General features: G+C 45.0%; 1 protein-coding gene across 7 annotated transcripts in view; it reads right to left on the bottom strand.

Moving 5' to 3' along the window:
- The window catches only part of LOC143218390 (neurotrimin), a 378,119-nt gene that overhangs the window by 264,198 nt on the left and 93,955 nt on the right, over nt 1-19,966 (bottom strand). For 5 of the 7 annotated variants that reach the window (XM_076443537.1, XM_076443533.1, XM_076443535.1 and 2 more), the window contains exon 2: nt 9,399-9,419. The exons of the other annotated variants lie outside the window; for them this stretch is intronic. In XM_076443537.1, coding sequence (XP_076299652.1) covers nt 9,399-9,419 — 21 coding nt within the window. The remainder of the gene's footprint in view (nt 1-9,398; nt 9,420-19,966) is intronic. 7 annotated transcript variants of the gene reach the window in all.

Below are 19,966 nucleotides of genomic sequence, written 5' to 3' on the forward strand. Positions count from 1 at the left end.
GCGAATTGTCAAGTTATATATGTATATAGTGAAGTGTACTTAATGCTGCACTGAATTCTCGTTCCTTGTGCCCACCGCCCAGATAGCACAAAGTACAAGCACAAGCAGAAAATGTAAAGAGAAACCATTCGAAGAACAAAATGATTAAAATAACAGTTATTAGTGACCACAAAATTGGATCCTCCTCGATAACTGTTATCGACGAAGGAAAACTGTTGAATGGTAAAAAATGGTCATCTAGATGAACGAAGATGTGATGAGTGAACAAAAGAGGGTCCGATGTAACTTTCGATCAATTGACAGGATTATTCGTGGACGATGAAACAGCGAAACGACAGTGACAAGTGTAAACTTGCCCAAGCAAATGAACAATGTTTATTTCCATCGTTCAGTTTCATGCTCCGTTTCGATGCGCATTCATAGAGTCCGCCACTAAACTGTTCGAACGCCCTTTGACACACTATAACTGTTTCGGGATCGCTCCAAACAACCTGACGATTTTTGTTAGCTACTGGAATCAAAATTGCAGTCTGTAGGAATCACATTTGACGGAGACTTTTCCGAACTGCTGAAACAACCAGTTTTAGTTTCTGAATTAACATCCGCCAGAAAAACACGCAGGCTATTTAAAAACTGCTCGTTCAGTGGAAACTGCACACTTTCGAATAAAAGTGTTTCATCCTCGAGAACTTAATTACGAAAATTGTGCGTAGCGGGAAAGTTTCTCATGTTTCAAAAACGCGGCACGCGCTTCGCCTAGATTACGCAAAAAGGCCAGATATTTACGTCACGATATGGAAAACTTTACTTCGCGAAAACACGTTCGAAAGTTTCCGATTGTTGCTTCAGTGCCGCGACTTATTGAAATGCTTGGGACCATAGGTTCTGGTAAAGTGTAGACCGGTCTCGCTATTCGAAGTAAGAACTGACAGTGGGAACGCGAAGGTAAAAGAAAATTCTTCGCAGAATACGTTGTTCTAATCAAGTGTATAATTTGCGGAAGATATTTGCCGCGCGCGCTCTCGGAATTTATTATAATACCGGGCGCAACATTTTTCCCGGGGAAAACAGCTCGCAGGGGAGCCACGCGAGGAGCATGAGCAGGAAACCGGATTATTTCTCGGGGCGGCGGCGCGCGGCGCAAGCATCGCGCGATTCCCCAGACACGGCCGGAAAATTTCTGCCTAAATAATTCGATCGGGTCAATTACGCGCTTAATGAGGCCCACCGTTGCCAGTGACGCGAGAATACGGTCGACGAAGACGGCCAAAACAAATCCGAATATAATATTTCAGGAAGGCTGCGGTTGTCAGGCCGGCGTGACACACGATAAGACAATTTTGCGAGCAGCCGGAGCGCAATAATTCACGTCGACAATGCGGCCCAGCCGGCGTGGGATGATATCGATTCCGCGGCAACAAGAAACGATGGCTCTCTGATGCCCGGAATAGCGGCAGCCGGGCGACAGAAATCACGTGGAAAAAGAATTTGGGGTATAGCGCGGATTTGCAACCGTTGTTCGAGCTCGCCGAGCCCCGCAGGGTTCCGGCCATTAAATATTTAATGCTCTGTCAGCCGCGAGAAAACCCGCTGCAAAAATAGACCCCGAGTCCCCTCGTGAAAAAAGCTTCTAACGAGAGAGAAAGAGCGAGAGACGAGATCGGCAGATGAGGACGGAGAACACGAGAGAAAGAGAGAGAGAGAAGAAGGACAGACAGGGGAGCTGGGAATTCCTCGGCACACACGTACCAACGATCCACGATCGACGCAATTCTCTGCCACCCTCGGCAACCCCCGAAAAATCACCCCTCTCTACACCTCGCCCCCCCACCCCCTCATCGTTCGACCTTTCTACGCTTGTCGAAGGATTGCCAGTAATACAGAGGCGTAATAAGCCTGAGGGTAATATCACTTTTATGACGCCCATAAGTATCGATCCTTCGTCGACGAAACTCGATGCTCCACGATAAGCCCGGCCTTCCCTATCGTCCGCACATACTTCATACGAGGAATGAAACGTTTTCGTCCATGACGCAACTCGTTATACCGGATTATGCGTGGACGTATTAATTTTATCGGCCCTCCATTCGTAGCTCGTATCCCCCGTCCATTTACGTGACCGTTCCCCCAGGCAAAAATCGTCTTTAATGCCGGCCGAGACCCGGTATTTTATTTTATATGTTCGGAGATGAATTTCTCGTCGCGTCGGTTCCATTTTCGACGAATTACGCCCCGCTCTAGGCTGCACGTTCCACCGTTCCGCTTTGTTTAATCGGGATCGAGAGCGCGGCCATCGTTGCCCCCGTTGTTAAGAATGTTACTCGAGCACCGGTTAATCATCTGTTTCAGTCATATTGTTCTTTAGAACTTTAGAGTTCCGCTCGCAAATATGTTCACATAATTGAAGGAATGGACGGATAAAGGTGTCAAGTTTGTTTGTTAGAGATTAACCATAACAATATACAGGGTGGTTCATTTATCTTGAGACAGATCTTGAGATATGTGAGACCTTGAGTGAGATCTTGAGACAAATCTTACGTATTTAATTTTATTTAATTTTCATTACCGGAGTAGTTTCGGAATGCTTCATAATCGATGCTACCGAGACGAAACTTCCTCCTTTCGCCTACTTCGTTCTGACGTTTCGCGGATAATGCGATTCCATTTTTTCACCGATACGTTAATTATAAGTTACCCGCAGGTAAAATACTAAAACTGTTATTACACAGTTCCCGGAGATTGATTATCGTAGCGGTGACTCTGTATTAAAAAGTTGACCACACAAGTTTGCGTTTAACATTTTTCACGGAGAACCATTCCAGTAAACGTATTAAACTAATTTATCTCTGAACAAATACACAAAGTTTTAGTCTATATCGATTTTTATAGTTTTCTCGTTTCCTTTATCTCGTAAGATGAGCCGTTCCGTCAAAAAAATGGTGCAAAACAGCGAATAACGAGGAATTAAAGAAAATTAAATGAAATTAATTGGGTAAACTTTACATTTACCGAACTCAAAATTATATGCATTTGGTATGTAATCCAGTAGATTTGTACCCGGCGAGGATGCAAATCGAAATTTCGATTCTCCAGGATCAATAGTGGAGGAGCTATGGTCGCTTAAAGTTGAGCATTTTTGGCGGCGCCCTTACCTGTCAAAAATGCTCAACTTTAAACGATTATATCTCCTCAACTATTGATCCTAGAGGATGAAAACTTCGATCTGGTACAAATCTACTGGATTACATACCAAATACATCATAATTCATAGAAGAAACGCACAAATTTTGAATCCGGTAAAGTAAAGAGCAGCCATTTAATCTATTATAATAAAACCCTTGAGACACGGTGTTAAATCAAACAGACAAATATCGACTTCGCCGTTTTTCCATTAATCATCTCAGACCTAGATATATTTATAAAAAATTCATCACTGGTATAAATAAAAATTGTGGTGGTACACGTTACCAGTTGAACATTCTCTCGACCGGCGCTGTACGTGCAAGCATTGAATCGGCAACGATTCCTCCCGCAGGCGAGCGATGCATTTCAAGTTGTAATGTCCCGCTCTTAATTAGACCGCGGAAGAAGAAGAAGAAAAAAAAAAAAGGAACAAAGAGAAAGCGTAGCAATAAGCGTATCTGCGCGATGAACCCCGCGACTGATGGCCTAAATAGACCTCGGCTAATCTTCTCCATCACGGTGTGTCACGCGCGGGGTCTGTCACTGTACGAGAGTCGCCACGGGCAGTGGTGCATCGTTTTCATTTCGAAGGGAGTACGTATTAACCGTAGAGACCGCGGTAAAAACGGCAACATTATCGACGATGGCTCGCGGGCTTATGGTTAACAAGTGACTGAGGGGGTTTCGCACGGCGCGCAGCACAACTGGAACGCGGCCCGGCCGGCTAGAAAGACACTGATACACGCTCGAGGGGGCAATGATAACGGACTAAGCCTTAATCTGGGCTCCATTAGCCTGACAGTTGTAACGGTAAACGCGTTGTTGTTGCGCTATCGGCTTGCAAATTACAACACTGCCACCTGCAGGACTGTGATAGACAGGTCTTGCGGTTGGTTGATTACGAGGGTGGAAGGAAGGCGAGCAGAGCAGATGAGGAGGAGGCGGGAGGAGCGACCGGGGGTGTGTGGAGATAATATGAGGGCAATTAGTTCTCGAGTAATGCTGCGACGTCGTTGGCACCTGGCCCGTTCACCGTGCACACGATTTTTCTCAATTATCCACATCCCTCGAAATTCACCGGTTTTTAGAACCGACACCGACCGACTCGAGTTCGCCAGTTAATCATCCGTGCGGCTTCAAACCAGTCGGTCACTGCTTCTTAATCTTCTCCCGGAGTAATCAAGTTCTGCACGACGGCACATTTGTTCGCACCTGCTCAGACGATCAGCCGGGTGTCGTCATGGAACCGAGACGGATTCTCTATGCCCATTCATTTTGGTGATATTTAATATCTCTAGTGAGTTTCCAATTTAAGTATTAACTACTCTACTACAAGAAGCCCATTTTGGAGGCTCTAAAGAGGCCCATTTTGTCATGTTTTTTGAATATGGGCCCATCAAGCACATTGCGCCCGACGGAAGGTTGACATATAATGTCCCCCTCGAAACTATACAACTTTACCGAGTGGTTCGTTTGAAATGGCACACTCCGTATAATGCAAGAAACGACGATGTGAAATTTCGAAGTGAAATACCCGGAACAAGTAATTTGGGCGAACACTCGCGTGTCGCAACGACGAGAATATGTCCATCCTCGAAATCCCGGACAGTAATTGTCCGTCGTGGAATCATCGAGGATTCGACCAGGAAAGAACAATGCGCGACAGCCCAACGGGTTACATGGCAAATAGCTGAGAGCCAGCTAAGAAAATAGGCCAAGCAGAATAATACACCCAGGCTGGGAGGAATGAGTAATGCTTTGCGCGCGGGGGCCATTAAAAGTTTCCACCATTTCGGTTTCGTATCGCAATTGTTTCGGGCAGCGCGGCGAAATTGGGAGTGCAAAGCATTAGATTTTGTCGCATTTGTTCGCACATATAATGCTGGCCGGTGTGCTGGCCAAACCGGCGGGGCGGATGTACTTTCCCGGAGACAGGCAGCCCCGAATTTTGAACGGGCGGGGAGGGGGGAGGGTTTTATAGCGAAACGATTTTCGCGGCTGGACGACAAAATGCAGATCGTCGGCCGCATGCATGCGCTCGCGCGCTCTCACCTCTGTATGCGCGGCATGCACATACACAGGCGGGGGCATGTGCGCGTCGCTCGCTTGTAATGCTGTACAAGCCGCACACGGGAAAAGTTTCACCCTGAAAATTCCACGCATTTTCCAGACCGGGACTGGTCGCGTTGTTGAACGAGCCACGACTTTTTTTAGTGCTTGTTTAATTCGCGCGAATGACCCTTTTGAAGTTAATGCCCCATGAGCGCGCACGCCAGCCCATATACTGAACTCGTACGACTGTTGCCAGTTGAAAAATTCATCGATCGCGATTGCAGCGGCGCGCCTGCGCCGACCCGCAAATCAAGATGAACAGCATCTCTGCGAAATTCGAACTTCTTATCCCCCGGTCCGTGGAACGGAAAAGTTAATCCGCGGATTCCGCGCGCGCGCGCGCCTGTGTGTGTGTTAAAAACCCCTTGAACTTGTTCCATCTTATCAATTTAAAGCTGTGCTGCAGTTTGAAAATTATAAGCGTTATTGTTTTCGAAGTTTACGCATTTTTATCGAGTTCGGTTGCGCCGACCTTCATATGTCTTACATCTTATAGTTGGGGGAGATGTTATCGAAATAATTTTTCATATGTTACCATATCTTGTTAACTGTAAGATTTAAGAAATACGAAGGTCAATACATTTGTACGCGAGTATTTGATACTCTGTCCTTCAAAACACGATAACTTTCTCTCCGAACATTCTCTTGAATCCGTATAAATAACATTAGGGATGGCAGAGTTAGGCGGGACACTGTATACACAAGTTTTTCATGAAATGGAAGAAATTTCGAGGCGCTGTCAGTTTCATAGTTGAAAAATAAGGTCCACCGTGTGTGTGTGTGTGTACGGCTCCGAGCAGCGTAATGCCGGGCTGAAATTCGCTCCGACGTGGAGCGGAAACGGTGTCGTCTATCGCGATTCCAAATTCGACAAGCGACACCGCTCCGCGCGCGTTCGTTACCCGTCTCTGCGTTTATCCCGCAGCTCGGTGTAATTTCGTTACTATATGCGCGTTATTAAATCCGCTGGCTGGTATCAAACGGCCGGCCGCCATTTTGCGTCCCATTCGCGGCTACCGAGGGAAAATGAATTGGTCGGAGCACGCTGCACCCGTAAGACCCCGATATTTCGAAAATCGTCGTTCCCTTTCCGCCGTTATTGCCGCAGTTATCTCCTAATTGAAGTTAGGCGGGAGAGTGTCGTTTGCGTCAAGGTAACTCCTCGCGCCCCACCGTTCTTATCTCCTCACGCGACCCCTTCAACGTTTCTTCGGCTACTGCCTCCAACGGCCCGTGGAAAATTGTTATTTTGATCGAGATGCTGCTATTTCAGTTTATTTATAATTGAGCATATAAAAATCCTCAAAAAATTAATAGGGGAAGAGGTTGGGTTGTGATGGCGCCCAGGTTAGTGGACGATAAATGGCGGACGAATGAGGATCGAGCCCTAAAAAGGTGGACAGTCCTGTTCCGGTGGAACTGGCAGCGACGATTTCGCGGGATTTTTCGTGGAAATTGCGAGAACGATTCGGACATCGACGGGCCGCGAGCTATTCATCGTATTAGAACATTCTATCGGAGATTCGGTAAAAAGTATTTCGGAGCGGGTCTCGCCGATCGAATTATCAGGCTCGTTTTCCAGGACGCGGGAGTTTCCTACCGGGGGAGAGAGAGAGAGAGAGCGTTTCATTCGGTAATATCGGGAGGGTGGTGATACGAATTTCGGGACAGTCGGCGCGCGATGGAACAGCGAACACGTGTCGGGCTTCCGTCGGCTGAAATTGTTTTACATCGCGCTAATGGAGTCAGCAGTCTTTTCGATGGAGCCGGGCGAAAGAGGATTGACTCGGCGCGGCATGGCTCGTGGAAAACACGAGAGGAGGGTGTTTTTTTATCCTCGATCCCGCGCCGGTATTATGCGGATTCCAGCCGAGCCGATTTGACTGACCATATTAGAGGGAAACTTCGCAACGCGAGAACGATTTAAACGTCGGCCGTACGTTCTCATCATCCTGAAATTTACGCAGCTTGGTGCTAAAGCAAATTACGACATCGCGAGCATGTGCGCACCGCTCACCGCCCCTAGCCAGCTCTCGTACACGTATATAAAGCGTGTGCACGCCTTCGGCCCTCTTTTTCTTTCTTTATTCCTGTTCGCGGCTCGTGTTACGCAACGTTCAAGCGCCAGTTATACGTCCGGGAATCCCTTTTCTCTTGTCGTTCTCTTCCTCTTTCTTTTTCTTTGTTTTCTTCCACACTCCCCACGCCGACTACCACGTACCCCTGTTTCTCCGAGTGTCGACTTTATGCATGACCATTGTTGCTGTTAAAATTCACTGTGCCCGCCTCGGCAAAGCCTGTAATCGGATTCACTGTCCGTTCGAGCAAACGCACGTCGGAGGCCAGGCGTTTAATGCGTGTTTAAAGGTGTAACGGATCCGCGAGCGAACACACTGCGATATTCGCTGCAACGAAGCTCGCCAATAACAAGGACGTTTAACGCGTTGTTCACTGTCACAATGGAACCGCTCGATAGCCTACGGACGGGAAAATTGGAAGCCCGCTCGAAGGAGGTTCAAGCGCTGAGCTACGCTGCCCGACGAAATTTCCTTCGTTCACCTCTCTTTCCCGTATACACCCCGCGACAAAACTATAACACGTCTAATGGTCCAGTCAACGAAAAGTTGTAGAGGGAAATGGAAGGAACACAATTTTTAACTTTGCGTCTTTGTTTGGGACTAGTATGGACGTAAACATACTGAAAGTCCCCACTCATAGAAGGTGAGCGGGGTGCAACGCGGCACGTAGAAGGTCCCCTTTTTCGGTTCTCCGCGTATATCTCGGAAACCATGCGTCCTAGCGAGAAGACCGTTCCATACAAAATTAAAGCTGACAAAATGTGCCACAAGATTGATTCGATTCAGGACTTACAAGGTCCAGTGAAGAAGGCTGATGTACTGATACTGAAGAACAAATCAGTGTGAATTTTGCACGCCAGCGTAGTTATTTCTAATTTCCACTTGAAATGAAATTGTCCAACGCGTGCAAACGGTCCGGCGCTGCATACATTGTTCATGGAACGTGGTGCGCACATTCTGGAAAGAGCTGACCGCGAAAACAATGAAGAGTTCGAAAAATACTGTGGAAAAAGGGCGACGGAACGGTGACATGTTTGTAACCAACAGCAGAGGTCGGAAATCCACGACAGACGATGGTTCTGTCCGGGTGGTGTGCTGCGCTGCGGAACGAGAACAGGAGGATAGAATCCCATCGATCATCGTGGCACCAAAGAGCCTAGGGGGAGGAAGCGTTCGTGTTTCCCGCGAACGGAGCTCTCAATCCGATCCGATGTTTTCCATCCGCTTATTTAGTCGGGGTATGAGCTGGTAGCAGTTGGCAAAAGATAAGAACGGCGCGGCGCGGCGGTTTGCTGCTGGGCTGGGGAGGTGGTGGGATTTGGTCGGGTGCGTATGTTCCCAGAGAACCTAAATCAAGGATTTGCAAAGCGGTATAGGTTGCGTGCGCGGATGAGGTTCCTCGTGAGAACACCTAGCCCCAGCAGCCTCTAAATGGGAGATCCGCAATGCGGTTAAGTACCTCGATAGGTTCGGAAGCCAGCCTGAAAGCGTGGCCTGGAATTAGCCATTGTTTCGGCCCATGATTTAGGTAAGAGCCTGCAATTTGCTCCGAAACTTGACGATAGAGCGACGGTATCGGCGCGGTTCGTTGACACAAAGCGGCCAGGAATCACCGTACACAGCCCCCAGACAGGTGGGAGGACGAAAGGGGATCGTTAATGGTATATCCAGCCGATAGGTAAGAACCGGCTCCTCCTCCGCTGCGACGGGGGTGATAACGCGGCAGAGGATCGACGGGGAATATGGAAATCGTCCTGCTTACTTTGTCGCGGGACGAACAGCCGACCTAAACAGACGTTGAAAGTCTGGTAAGTAGATTCCGAGTTGTCTGAGAATAGATCTCGACGAGATTCGGGAGGGTCGTCGCGCCGACGGAGTTCTCGCGACTCCCGGGGCACCTTACAAAGCTGCGCCGCCGCTGACGACGGATTGTAAATGAAATCCACCGGAATGCGAACGTGTCTTGCAGACGCAATCGTTGATACCGAGTCGATCGTACCCCACGAAATAGGCTGGGCCACTTACCCGGAATTGCTCGCCGCGAATCTGCATCAGAAAAGAAAGTGGCAAGATTAGAGAATAATCTGGGAACGTTTAGCGGAAAATTATAGTAAATCCACTTTTAACAAGGACATATTTTTACGATTCATCCAATTTTTTGACGGCTAATTCACTGCTTTGTTATTCCTGCATCATGTTTGGGTGGCTCTTACTTAATCTTGTCAAAAGTGTTGTTCCAAAAACGAAAAAAGGATTCCTATCTACCCCTACCAGGGGTGTTAACTTCTCAGATAAGCATATTCGGTAAAAATGTTCGGAATAAAAGTTGCAGGGATTAATGGAGGACATGTACTTATGTCCTAGATTAAAATGACTGTTATCCGTAGTCGAAAGTAGGGGTTCCCATCTTAAAAATACAAACATTTTTACCGAATACGCTTATCTGAGAAGTTAACACCCCTGAACGGGTGGTTTTGGACACCACCGGGTGGTTTGGTAATTTTTTAATTCATTGTCCAAATTTTATTGTCTTAAAATAATATTTAAAATTTCGTACTTCTCCAAACGATTAGTCTGGCGACACTGGGAACGATTGTAACAAGAGCCACCCTCAGAAATTGAATATCGAATAAAGTATGATATTCTTTTCTCGAAAGTCATCTTCAATGTTTTTCTTTTTTCTTTGTATCATGTCGAATCGAAAATTCTATCTTACGGAAATAACTGAAAGCATTCCGCAATCATTTTTCTTTGATGCTATGAAATATTTATTTTCTAACTCTGATGTTACGAAAGTATTCGGATGAAAAGCACATGCAAAGTATTACGAGGAAAATTGGAGAAGAAATACGGGCCGCGCAGTAGGGCGCTGGAATAAATCCGCGATATTTTTCAAACACACTAACGATACGTCGAAAAGTTGGCAACATTCGCTGCAACCGAAAATTGCCGGAACACAATAGAAACTGCCGACACGTATTCCTCGCGTGCCCATTCAAATTCCACAGCTGATAACTTCGTGCACGGCACCATCGCGCTGCCGTTTCATTGATGGCGATTATAATTACACGCCTTGAGAAATACAATAACGATACGCCGGCGAAAGTTCTGTTAATTGCCTCATCTGGACAAATTGCACCATCCGGACATTCCTCTGCGTTTTTGAATTGTTTCGGCGGAATTGATATTGAACGAAACATGAAAAACAATGTTGGTCTGCTGTAAATTGGGATTCCGATAAATTGGGATACTTTCACTTTTACGGAACACAATTTTATTACTTGTGTTGTTTATTAGCTTGTCGAGTTGTCGTTGTCGTTGTTGTTGTATGCGTCAAATCTTGTAATCGAATTTTAAATCACTTCCCGATGAGCTAGAGACTAGAACCTTTAAACATAGCTCAGAAAACATAGCTGGATGACAACGCAATATTAAAAAACAAATTTTAAAAAAACTATGCGTTCAGGGGAAAAAAAGATTTTAATATTAACTGTTACACCTTGTTGCGCGACATTCGGTAGTACGTGATCGCGTTCAGCGATCCCCACTCCGCTTGCCAGCGCTCCCTACTCCACTACGCGTTCGCACTCCGACTCATTCCCACTCTACTGGCCCACTTCGCACCGAAGGAGCTCACAATCAGTGCAGTGGTGTTATTGAGACCAACTTTTCTCGCGCGACGGCGGCGATTTCAGCCTCAGTAACGTAAGCTTCTCGATAAAATGGGATACCTTGAGCACGCCGCAGAATTTTAAAAAATTTGTATGATTTGATTCCGGAAAATAAATGTCTAACAAGCGTATTTGTGTAAATTTTGTAACTCGTAGGACATGTCCTGGAGTATTTTTGTCCGGTACAGATTGTTTCGGTACAGTCCCGCCTTTTTGAAGCATTCATTTGTTACAATATTATTTTATAACGAAATGACTTTAATAATCGTGTAGCAAATAGTGACGTGCTAATGCTACTTATGGTCAAATGGCGATGCCTGGCATTTCGGCGTCACAGCAGCCGAAAACACCGTTGAATAAGGCAACTTTATGCGTTCTGAACCGCGGTTAAAACATTTCACGGTTTACGTGCAACAATGACAATGTAACGTCCGAGAATGTCTGTCGACTGGCGCGGCAACAAGAGGAAACAGTTTCGCGCGGATGGAATAGTTGGAGCTCCGTGCGAGTTTAAGTACGTTTAAGTAGTAATTAACGGTTTCCTCGACTGTCGATACCTTCCTAGTCCCAAACTGTGGCAATTTCGACCCGGCTAGGTATTCGTTTTGCAGCCTCGTACCCAGAAACTACCGGGGACAGATTGTGTTCTTGCAAGACGACGCGACGACGTCTGGAGTCGACCGCCGTGCAAGTGTTACCACAGCCCCAAATCTCCTTGTCGAGTGTTCCAGACCTCGCAAGTACATCATTATGCGCGTTTCTGTCGTAATTTTGTCCTTCAGCCAGCGTCATACGACGCGGCAACGTGTTTCGTGCCTCGACGTGCACCGATAAGTGCCGGATATGCACGTGCACATTGCTTTCCAAACACACACGTTGCACTCCAACAGCGTTCTGAATCTGCAGCTCTACCGCGAACAATGTATTCTTTTCCACTTCGTTAAATAATTATTCCCAAGCTTGCCTCTCTCCTGAGTCCAATTTTATTATTTCTGACTTTGCACTCTGTCTTATCATTACGCTGCGGATATTTATGCAATTATGGCTTTTGAAACTTTTCAATAAATGCTAGGATGTACAAAAATGTGACAGAATTTAGTACGACTTTAATTTATCTCAAATCTAAAAAGAATTATGATGTATTTGGTATGTAGTTCAGCAGATCGAAGTTTCGAACCTCTATGATCAATAGTTGAGGAGACATGGTCGCTTAAAGTTGAGCATATTTCCAGTTTTTTGACAGGTAAGGGCGCCGCCAAAAATGCTCAACTTTAAGCGACCGTAACTCCTCGACTATTGATCCTACACGATCGAAACTTCGATCTTCATCCGCGCCGGGTACAAATCTACTGGATTACATACCAAATGCATCATAATACGTAGGAGAAAGGTACTAATTTTGTTACTGTTCATAACACAACCGAGGATATCATTTATAATAACTAGACGGCGGATCTTTATGTACTTATAATAAAATTGAGTAGATGAAGTTTAAAATTGTTAATTAAAATCCTTAAGGGAAGAAATAGCATTCAGTTTGGTTTCTGCTTCTCGCGATCGATGTAGAAAATTTTGATTCTGCATAAAGATCCGCAGTCTGATAATAACAGTTACGAAATGTCACGATTTCTGTAAATTGTATAGTCGGAATCGTGGATCGTGAATAGACCGGAGGGGATGCAGTGGATACGAGATTTCAGCGGAAATCAATTCAGAAGGTATCGGTTCCCTTAGCCCGCCGTTTAGTATCATCTTACATGTATGCGGTTTTAATATCTGCAATTTTGTCCTGAGCGGATTCGAAAACTTTCGGAGCTCCGGGAGCAGTGACGGGAAGCTTTAAAGGATTCGCAATAGGATTACGCTCATCGATCATCGCGCGCACCTGTATCTGCCTTAAGCGGCAATATTGGAAGCGGATTTTAACGTCGGTTTTAACGGTCCGTATCGCGTAATATTATCCTGGTATTAATAATACCGATAAATCAACCGTCGTGAGAATAACGTTCGACTTCGGGCACGATATTCCGTTGGTAATTCGACAGAATCGAATATATGCAGTGGCACTCTTGGGAAACGATATATACGTCTCTCTCTCTCTGTCTCTCTCTCTCTCTCTCTCTAGTTCTGTATGTACATTTACGGGTAGTAATGTAGGTCCGCGTCCGAGTATGCAATTAAGTGTATTACAAAGCACCGCAGCCTCGAGATTATCATCAGGAATATTTAAGAGGCACTCTACCGACAGTTTCAAACAATTCTTTCCATACGTTTTTACAATTCCAGAGTATCTGCCAGTTTTATCCGCACCACTGCGAGTGCAACTACCGAGGTTCAACCGCAAGTTTCGACACGTTCCATGTTAATTCGTTTAGTGTTCTTGTCAGCTTATCCACTTGCGTTGACGGAAACAGATCAGTCTTGATCCAGATTCATTGATCTGGGTTAGGCTCATTAGTCTCGGAATCGTTGTGTGTTGTCATTACCGTCGACGATGGGTTCGCCGGAGGGGGGGGGGGTATGTATTCTTTTACCATTCTACTGGAATAACAAGTGGCCTCATCAAGCCTGTGCCGAGATGGTGCAGCGATACAGTCTCTCTCGCGGAGACCTTTGAAATCCGCGTGGGAAGTTTATTCGATCGGGGTTCAAGTGGAGCCAACGATTCCTCCCCGGTATAGAGAATAAAGAATTCCGAACTGCGGAGGCAACGATCCCGAAGAAAATCATTATAACGCAACTTTCAAATCCCGCGGGATCCCTCTATGCTTCAACTCCCGTGAAAAGATTTTTTCTCCGGCGACAGGGGAAACGATCAGGGAAAGAAAGGATCCCGGGGAAACTTCTCGTTACATCTTTTCCCCGGGTCGGGCGCGCTACGTGTTTGTTCGAAAGCAACGATATCCGCGACAACAACTACTCGACAAAGCGAATCGAACACGGTCGCCCGATCTTTCTACCGGTACGCAGACACACACACACAGCCGAGTCGCTTTGTGCCGTGTATGTCCGAATGTTCACCGGGTACAAGCATCCAGCTCTCGACTTCTCCGCGTCTGCTGCCTGCCTGCCTGCCTGCTCCGAGGAACGAGGAACGAGGAGGAACGGGGCAACGAAGCGGAACGCAAATGTCTTCGTTGAACCTTATGAAACGAACGCTCAGAATCCGTCAGCCTCTGACACGGAACACGGGGAGACACGCCGAGCCGACCCGCGGAAGAATTGTACGTGGCGAGCGTATTGAAAGAGGCCTACGTTTTATTCGACAATATTCCTCTTATGAAATACCTCGAATCCTATACGCGGAACTGCCTAACCAGCTTTCTCCTCCCGTCGAAACCAATCTCGTTCTAGATACAGGTTGCCCCACTCGAGGGGAACCCAGGGAGTAAATGATTAAAATTCTAATTTTAGGAATTCTTTACAAAATAAATGTAAATTTTTTACACGTTTTTAAAACGGACTAAAAAGTATAAAATAATTTTTCCCAGCCCCACCTGCGGATTCCTAATCCCGTACAGATAGTCCTGAAAATTTGTGACTGTGAATTGAAATGAAAATGATGAAAAACTATGAAAACTATGAAAATACTTGTAAGATTTGAAACGAAAAACGTGGGGCGCAAGATAATACATAGGAAGGAGCGTATATAGTAGATGCCGATGAGAGAACTCGCACAACAGTTCATATCATTTGTGTAACGGTTAAATTTATTAATAATTTATATCTCCTAAACGCATAGGCTTTTTCAAATTTCTTTTTTTAAATATTGCATTGTCATCCAGTTCTGAGCTATGTTTAAAATTTCAAGTATCTAGCTCATCGGGAAGTTAGTTTAAAATCAATTGCAAAGTGCCGAACAGACACAAAACGTAGTAAAAAGCTTCCGGAGCATTTTCTTGGTTCATTGAACAGTGAAAAGCTCGGAAGAAAATCGAATGTATCATTGAATTTGGTTGTCTGAAACGCAGCAAATGAAGCAGCGATTGCTGCAAGTTTCACGTAACTTCATCTACGCGGATGTGCATAGTCGAATTTTCTTGAATGGGATCAGTCGGATATGCCATTCAGCCAATTTATGCTGTTAAATAGATTGCCATGTTTATTCAGAGTTGGTCTCCGATGGCCATTTTAAGGCGAATCCAGCGATCTACAACAATAAATTAGGTGAACCGTTGTGTATACTAATTTTATGAGTCTGGGCGTCGTCACTTTCATGAGACATTAGCAGTGCCCTGCAACCTGTCGGTCAGGCGAAACTTTCGGCTTCGCGTAATTTCCTCAAACGCAAGGTGTGCAGCGAGGTGTTTCGAACAAACTTGGCTCATATGTTCGACACGTCAGTAAACTGTTAGTCAATTATATCTCTAGCAATATATCCAGCTTATCAGACGACATTTTTTAAATTTAATTGAACACTAACCGTACCGAGCACAAGGTATGATTGATGAGTATACGGCTTTTTATTTAGATTTCTAGATATACGTTCGAAGGAAGACATGTATTTCATTGTCTCATTAAATGCATAAAATCCGCAGTCTAATTGTATAAGTAATTTCTGCGAGTTCGCCAAGACAGCTCAATCGTCGCGTTCCATTTATTCTTATCTCCCTAGGATTACAAGAATCGCAAGTTCTTATTTTATCTATGGGCCGTACAGACGGCAGAGGGTTGTAAAACGGTCGAAGCAAAGAAAGTTATAATTCTCAGAGAGAATAAAGCGCAACGTTCTGGGAATATGACCGATTCATCTCGTCGCGTTGCCCCAATAAATGGCAGACTATAATTCTTAAAATCGTAATGAAAGCCCCGCGACCCGGCTGTGCCAATTCCAAACTTGCACGGCCCCGACGAAACGTCTTTGATGGAAAGCTGCAATTGAAAGTTCGCGGAGTTACGAGATAAAGAAGAGGGGGAGGGGGGGACGTTGGAAAAGCGAGACAAGAATTCAGGATCTGACGCACCTATTTACGACCGTTTGTTTAGAGGGGTTGCAGAGGACGAGGAGAATGGGGCGGGCAGAGGGGAGGAGGGGCGAGAGAACCAAGGGGAAAGAAGGGATCAACTTGTAAATCGCATTACCACGCGATCGCAACGCTCCCGCGCCAGCCGGCTAAGGAAACGTTTGATCCTTAAAACTGCAAAAACCCTGCGAGGTCTATTTCACTTGGAAAACGGAAATAAGTACCGGGGGGTGGGGGGAACGACGCTTGCGGGGTTCCCGTGAAACCGTTTAAAATGTTTCAGCGCGTTCGCCGGGACTTATCGCAAGCAAAGGCTAGGAAACGAGTTTGTTTGTTTCCCCGGCGCAAGAAACGAAATCAGAAAAATAACCGCTTCCAAATGGGTTTCCGTCGATTTCAGTATGAACGGCGCAATAATTCCAAATTACCGGCGACATCGTGTTTTGCGCTTGCCACGCAGTGTCGCCGTCAACGTCAGCACGCTGAGTCCCCCCAACGAAATCGTTATTTTACAATTATTATTTTGAATGATCATTTTTGATGAACCGCAGATGAAAGCAATCTTTACACCTTTCATTGTAGACAATTCGTCCGCGATGTCCATGTTTTAAGTGTAAAGTCTCTAGCTCAACGGGAAGTGGTTTAAAATTCGATTAAAACGACAACGACAATTTTACAGCATCAGAAAACATTTTATAAAATATTTTACAGCGTCGAAAAATATGTTAGGTTATGTACAAGTATTCATGAATACTCGTCTCAAATATCTAAAATAGTTTTAGGATTTGCGTTAATTTCTGTTAATTGTGCCCGGAAACGATCGATTTGCTTCACAGTTGTGAAATCGAACGAATAAAAGAGAATGATAGCGAGAAGTACACATGTTCAGAGATAAATGATGTGATCCGTTTACTTGGGAAATCGAATTTGCTCGTAATTTGCACTCGTCTGCAGGTTCCAGTATAAATTGTCGCCCCTTTGTAAATTTACCTACTAATTCTGACGCTTAATTGTGTGCTAAAATGTCTATGAACGAAAATCCTATTAAATTAACGATTTTTGTACACCGAACGGTATATCCGACGATTCCTTTTGTTGGTCACCGGTACATAACAATGAATGATGGAAACGGTCCACGGTTTCAAGTTGAAAAGAAAATTTAAAATAGCTGCGCATATCGGCCATTAACCGGCAATTGAGAAAGAATTTCGTAAAACAGAAATGGCAGTTTGCTGCGAACTCGGGTATCAGATTGGAAATGAAATTCTATTTTAAAATCTGCACGGATCGTTTCAATTCGATAGATCGAGCTGGTGAATTGGGGAGCTGGGAACATTTTACCTGTCAAGAAACTGGAAATATGCTCAACTTTAAACGATCATATCTCCTCAACTATTGATCCTAGAGGATCGAGACTTCGATCTGCATCCGCGCCGGGTACAAATCTACTGGATTACATACCAAATACATCATAATTCGTAGGAGAAAGGTACTAATTTTGAGTCCGGTAAAGTACAGTTTAGCCCATAAAACTTCTAAAGAACACGGTCTGTGACGAACTTCAAGTCGGTACCACAAGGGTAGTTACAAGGTGAGCACGGTTTAACGAATTACGTTCCATTTCTGCTGTTCTGCCGAACAAAAAAATCACAAAGAGCTCATGAACATTTACCTAATGGCACAGACGACAGAATTTTTCGTTGCCGAAGCCTCGATCGATGATTTCAGAATATTCGCAGTTTGCCGTAGTTATCACTTCCGGAGGCAAACAGAGACTAAGTGACTTTGTAGAAATTCCGCGCTGGTATTTCGCTTGCCGCGGGGAAAAAATTTAAATAAACACAAAGCGTAAACATAGCCTAATAGACAGCACATTCTGTGTATCCGAATAGGATGTGTACAGCCTGGATGGTTGTAGCGAATGTACGAAAGCGTGTCGTGAAAGCCAGAAACGAAAGTTCTGCTATGCGCATGAATGAACGCATTCAGGACAGGCATTAAAATAGGTAATAGCGCGATGAAAATAATCAGTGATTGCCGCGACATTCATTAGAGCGCTTATTGCGCGAGGAGCATCGAATTGCGGTTGCGACCCTGATATTAGTAAGTTTGTTGGAATGGCGCTAATTGAATGTTTTCCACAAATGAGACCGGTATCAATTTCTCGGCGAAAGACCAAGGTTATCGTTCGTGTCTCTAAACGCTATACAGTGAATTCACTTAGTCAGCAAAGCTACTCGTAGCTAGTTGCCAGCTTAAAGCCGCATTCGAAAAGAGCGGCGTGCACCGTTTGACGTGGAATCTCTTTTTCAGAGATTTTTGTTCTATTGATTTTAAAAAAAAGATTGTTATACACATGCCAAACTACTTTAATAATTAATTAGAAATCTAAAATGTCGAAAAATCGTTCGAGCTGAACCAACTGACTTAGTTCTACCGTGAGATATCGATTGCATTCTCGTGAAACTGCAAACACTATTATAAACGTTTCGTTAGTTCGATGACCTTTCACAAATAAGATATTCAGGGCATGGCTATTCCGGCTGCAAAATGTCGAGGTGTGAATACATTATTATTCCCGAGTATAAAGTTTATTCACATTAATTACTGACGATCTACTCTACTTCCTGGGTGGAATGAACTTATACTAAATGCGTCACTTTACTCTTGAAATTTGGAACAAGGAACTAGACTATCTTTATCGTTCTTCCAGAGTTTTATAAAGGTTCGATTTTTAAAGTATTCTCTCAGCCTCTGGAGCTAATACAATTGTACAATAAATATAAACGAGCAGCGAAAATGTTATACCAATCCAACGAGCGTCACTTGTGACCTTGAGTGACCTTGAGCGATCAGGTATCGTAATTAGCTCCACAGAATTATAGAATTTCGAGATGGGAGTCACTCCGGTTACATTAAAATCACTCGGCCGACTTCTCGCGTTACAGAATGTAAACTTCGCGTGCCATGGAATCACTCGTGCCCCCTACGCTCCTCCCCCGCCGGAAAAAAACTCACTTTAACTTTAATGACGGCTTTGAAACTGTAAACTTTTGGTACCCGGCAACTTCACTACGGGCTTCGCGAACTCTCGTCAAACTTCGGCCGAATTTCAAGCATTCCCGTGGCTGGCTACGGTAGTAACGAGCAAAAGGAATCCGAAGAAGATTAAAAGAAACCGATGATGAACAGGAAGCAACCGACAGGGGGGGGGGGGACGTGAAAATTCGTCTGCTGATTTCCGCGGGCGCGTCCCGAGAGATTATCGGCCGTTGCCGTGGCCAGGATGTCTGCAGTGATTACGTCGAATGGATATGGGAAGGAACGAGACCCATCTCAGCATCACGCTTCGATGGGCAATATCAGTGGCTTATCATCTATCTATTGCCACCTAGCCGTGCGCGCCCCCTTGCGTTTCATAATATATATTCGCATTCTCGCGCCGCGCGATACCTAACGCAATCTGACACTTCAACGGCGAAATGAACGTTACATCACGCGGCAGAAAACCATCACCTTTTTTCCTCATCGTCCTCCCTGAGTAGACCCATCGATGGATCTCCTACGAACTTCGTTCCCGTTCCAAAATTGAGGATGAAACTTTTATGATTTCAGTTCCTCCGTGTTATCGATTTTATCACGGCGACAGAAACAGAAGCTCGTCGAATTTACATCGCTAATGTCAGAGGTATAATTCGGGGTGAACTTTACTTTACCGGAGTCCTTAAATTAGTACCATTCTCGTACCAATTATGATGTATTTGGTATGTAAGCCAGTAGATTTGTACCCGGCAAGGATGCAGATCGAAGTCTCGATCCTCTAGGATCAATAGTTGAGGAGATATGGTCGCTTAAAGTTGAGCATTTTTGACATTTTACCTGTCAACAAAATTGGAGATATCCTCAACTTTAAACGATCATAACTCCTCAACTATTGATACTAGAGGATCGAAACTTC

Source organism: Lasioglossum baleicum, chromosome 19 (assembly GCF_051020765.1).
Source record: "Lasioglossum baleicum chromosome 19, iyLasBale1, whole genome shotgun sequence".
NCBI classification, from domain to species: domain Eukaryota; kingdom Metazoa; phylum Arthropoda; class Insecta; order Hymenoptera; family Halictidae; genus Lasioglossum; species Lasioglossum baleicum.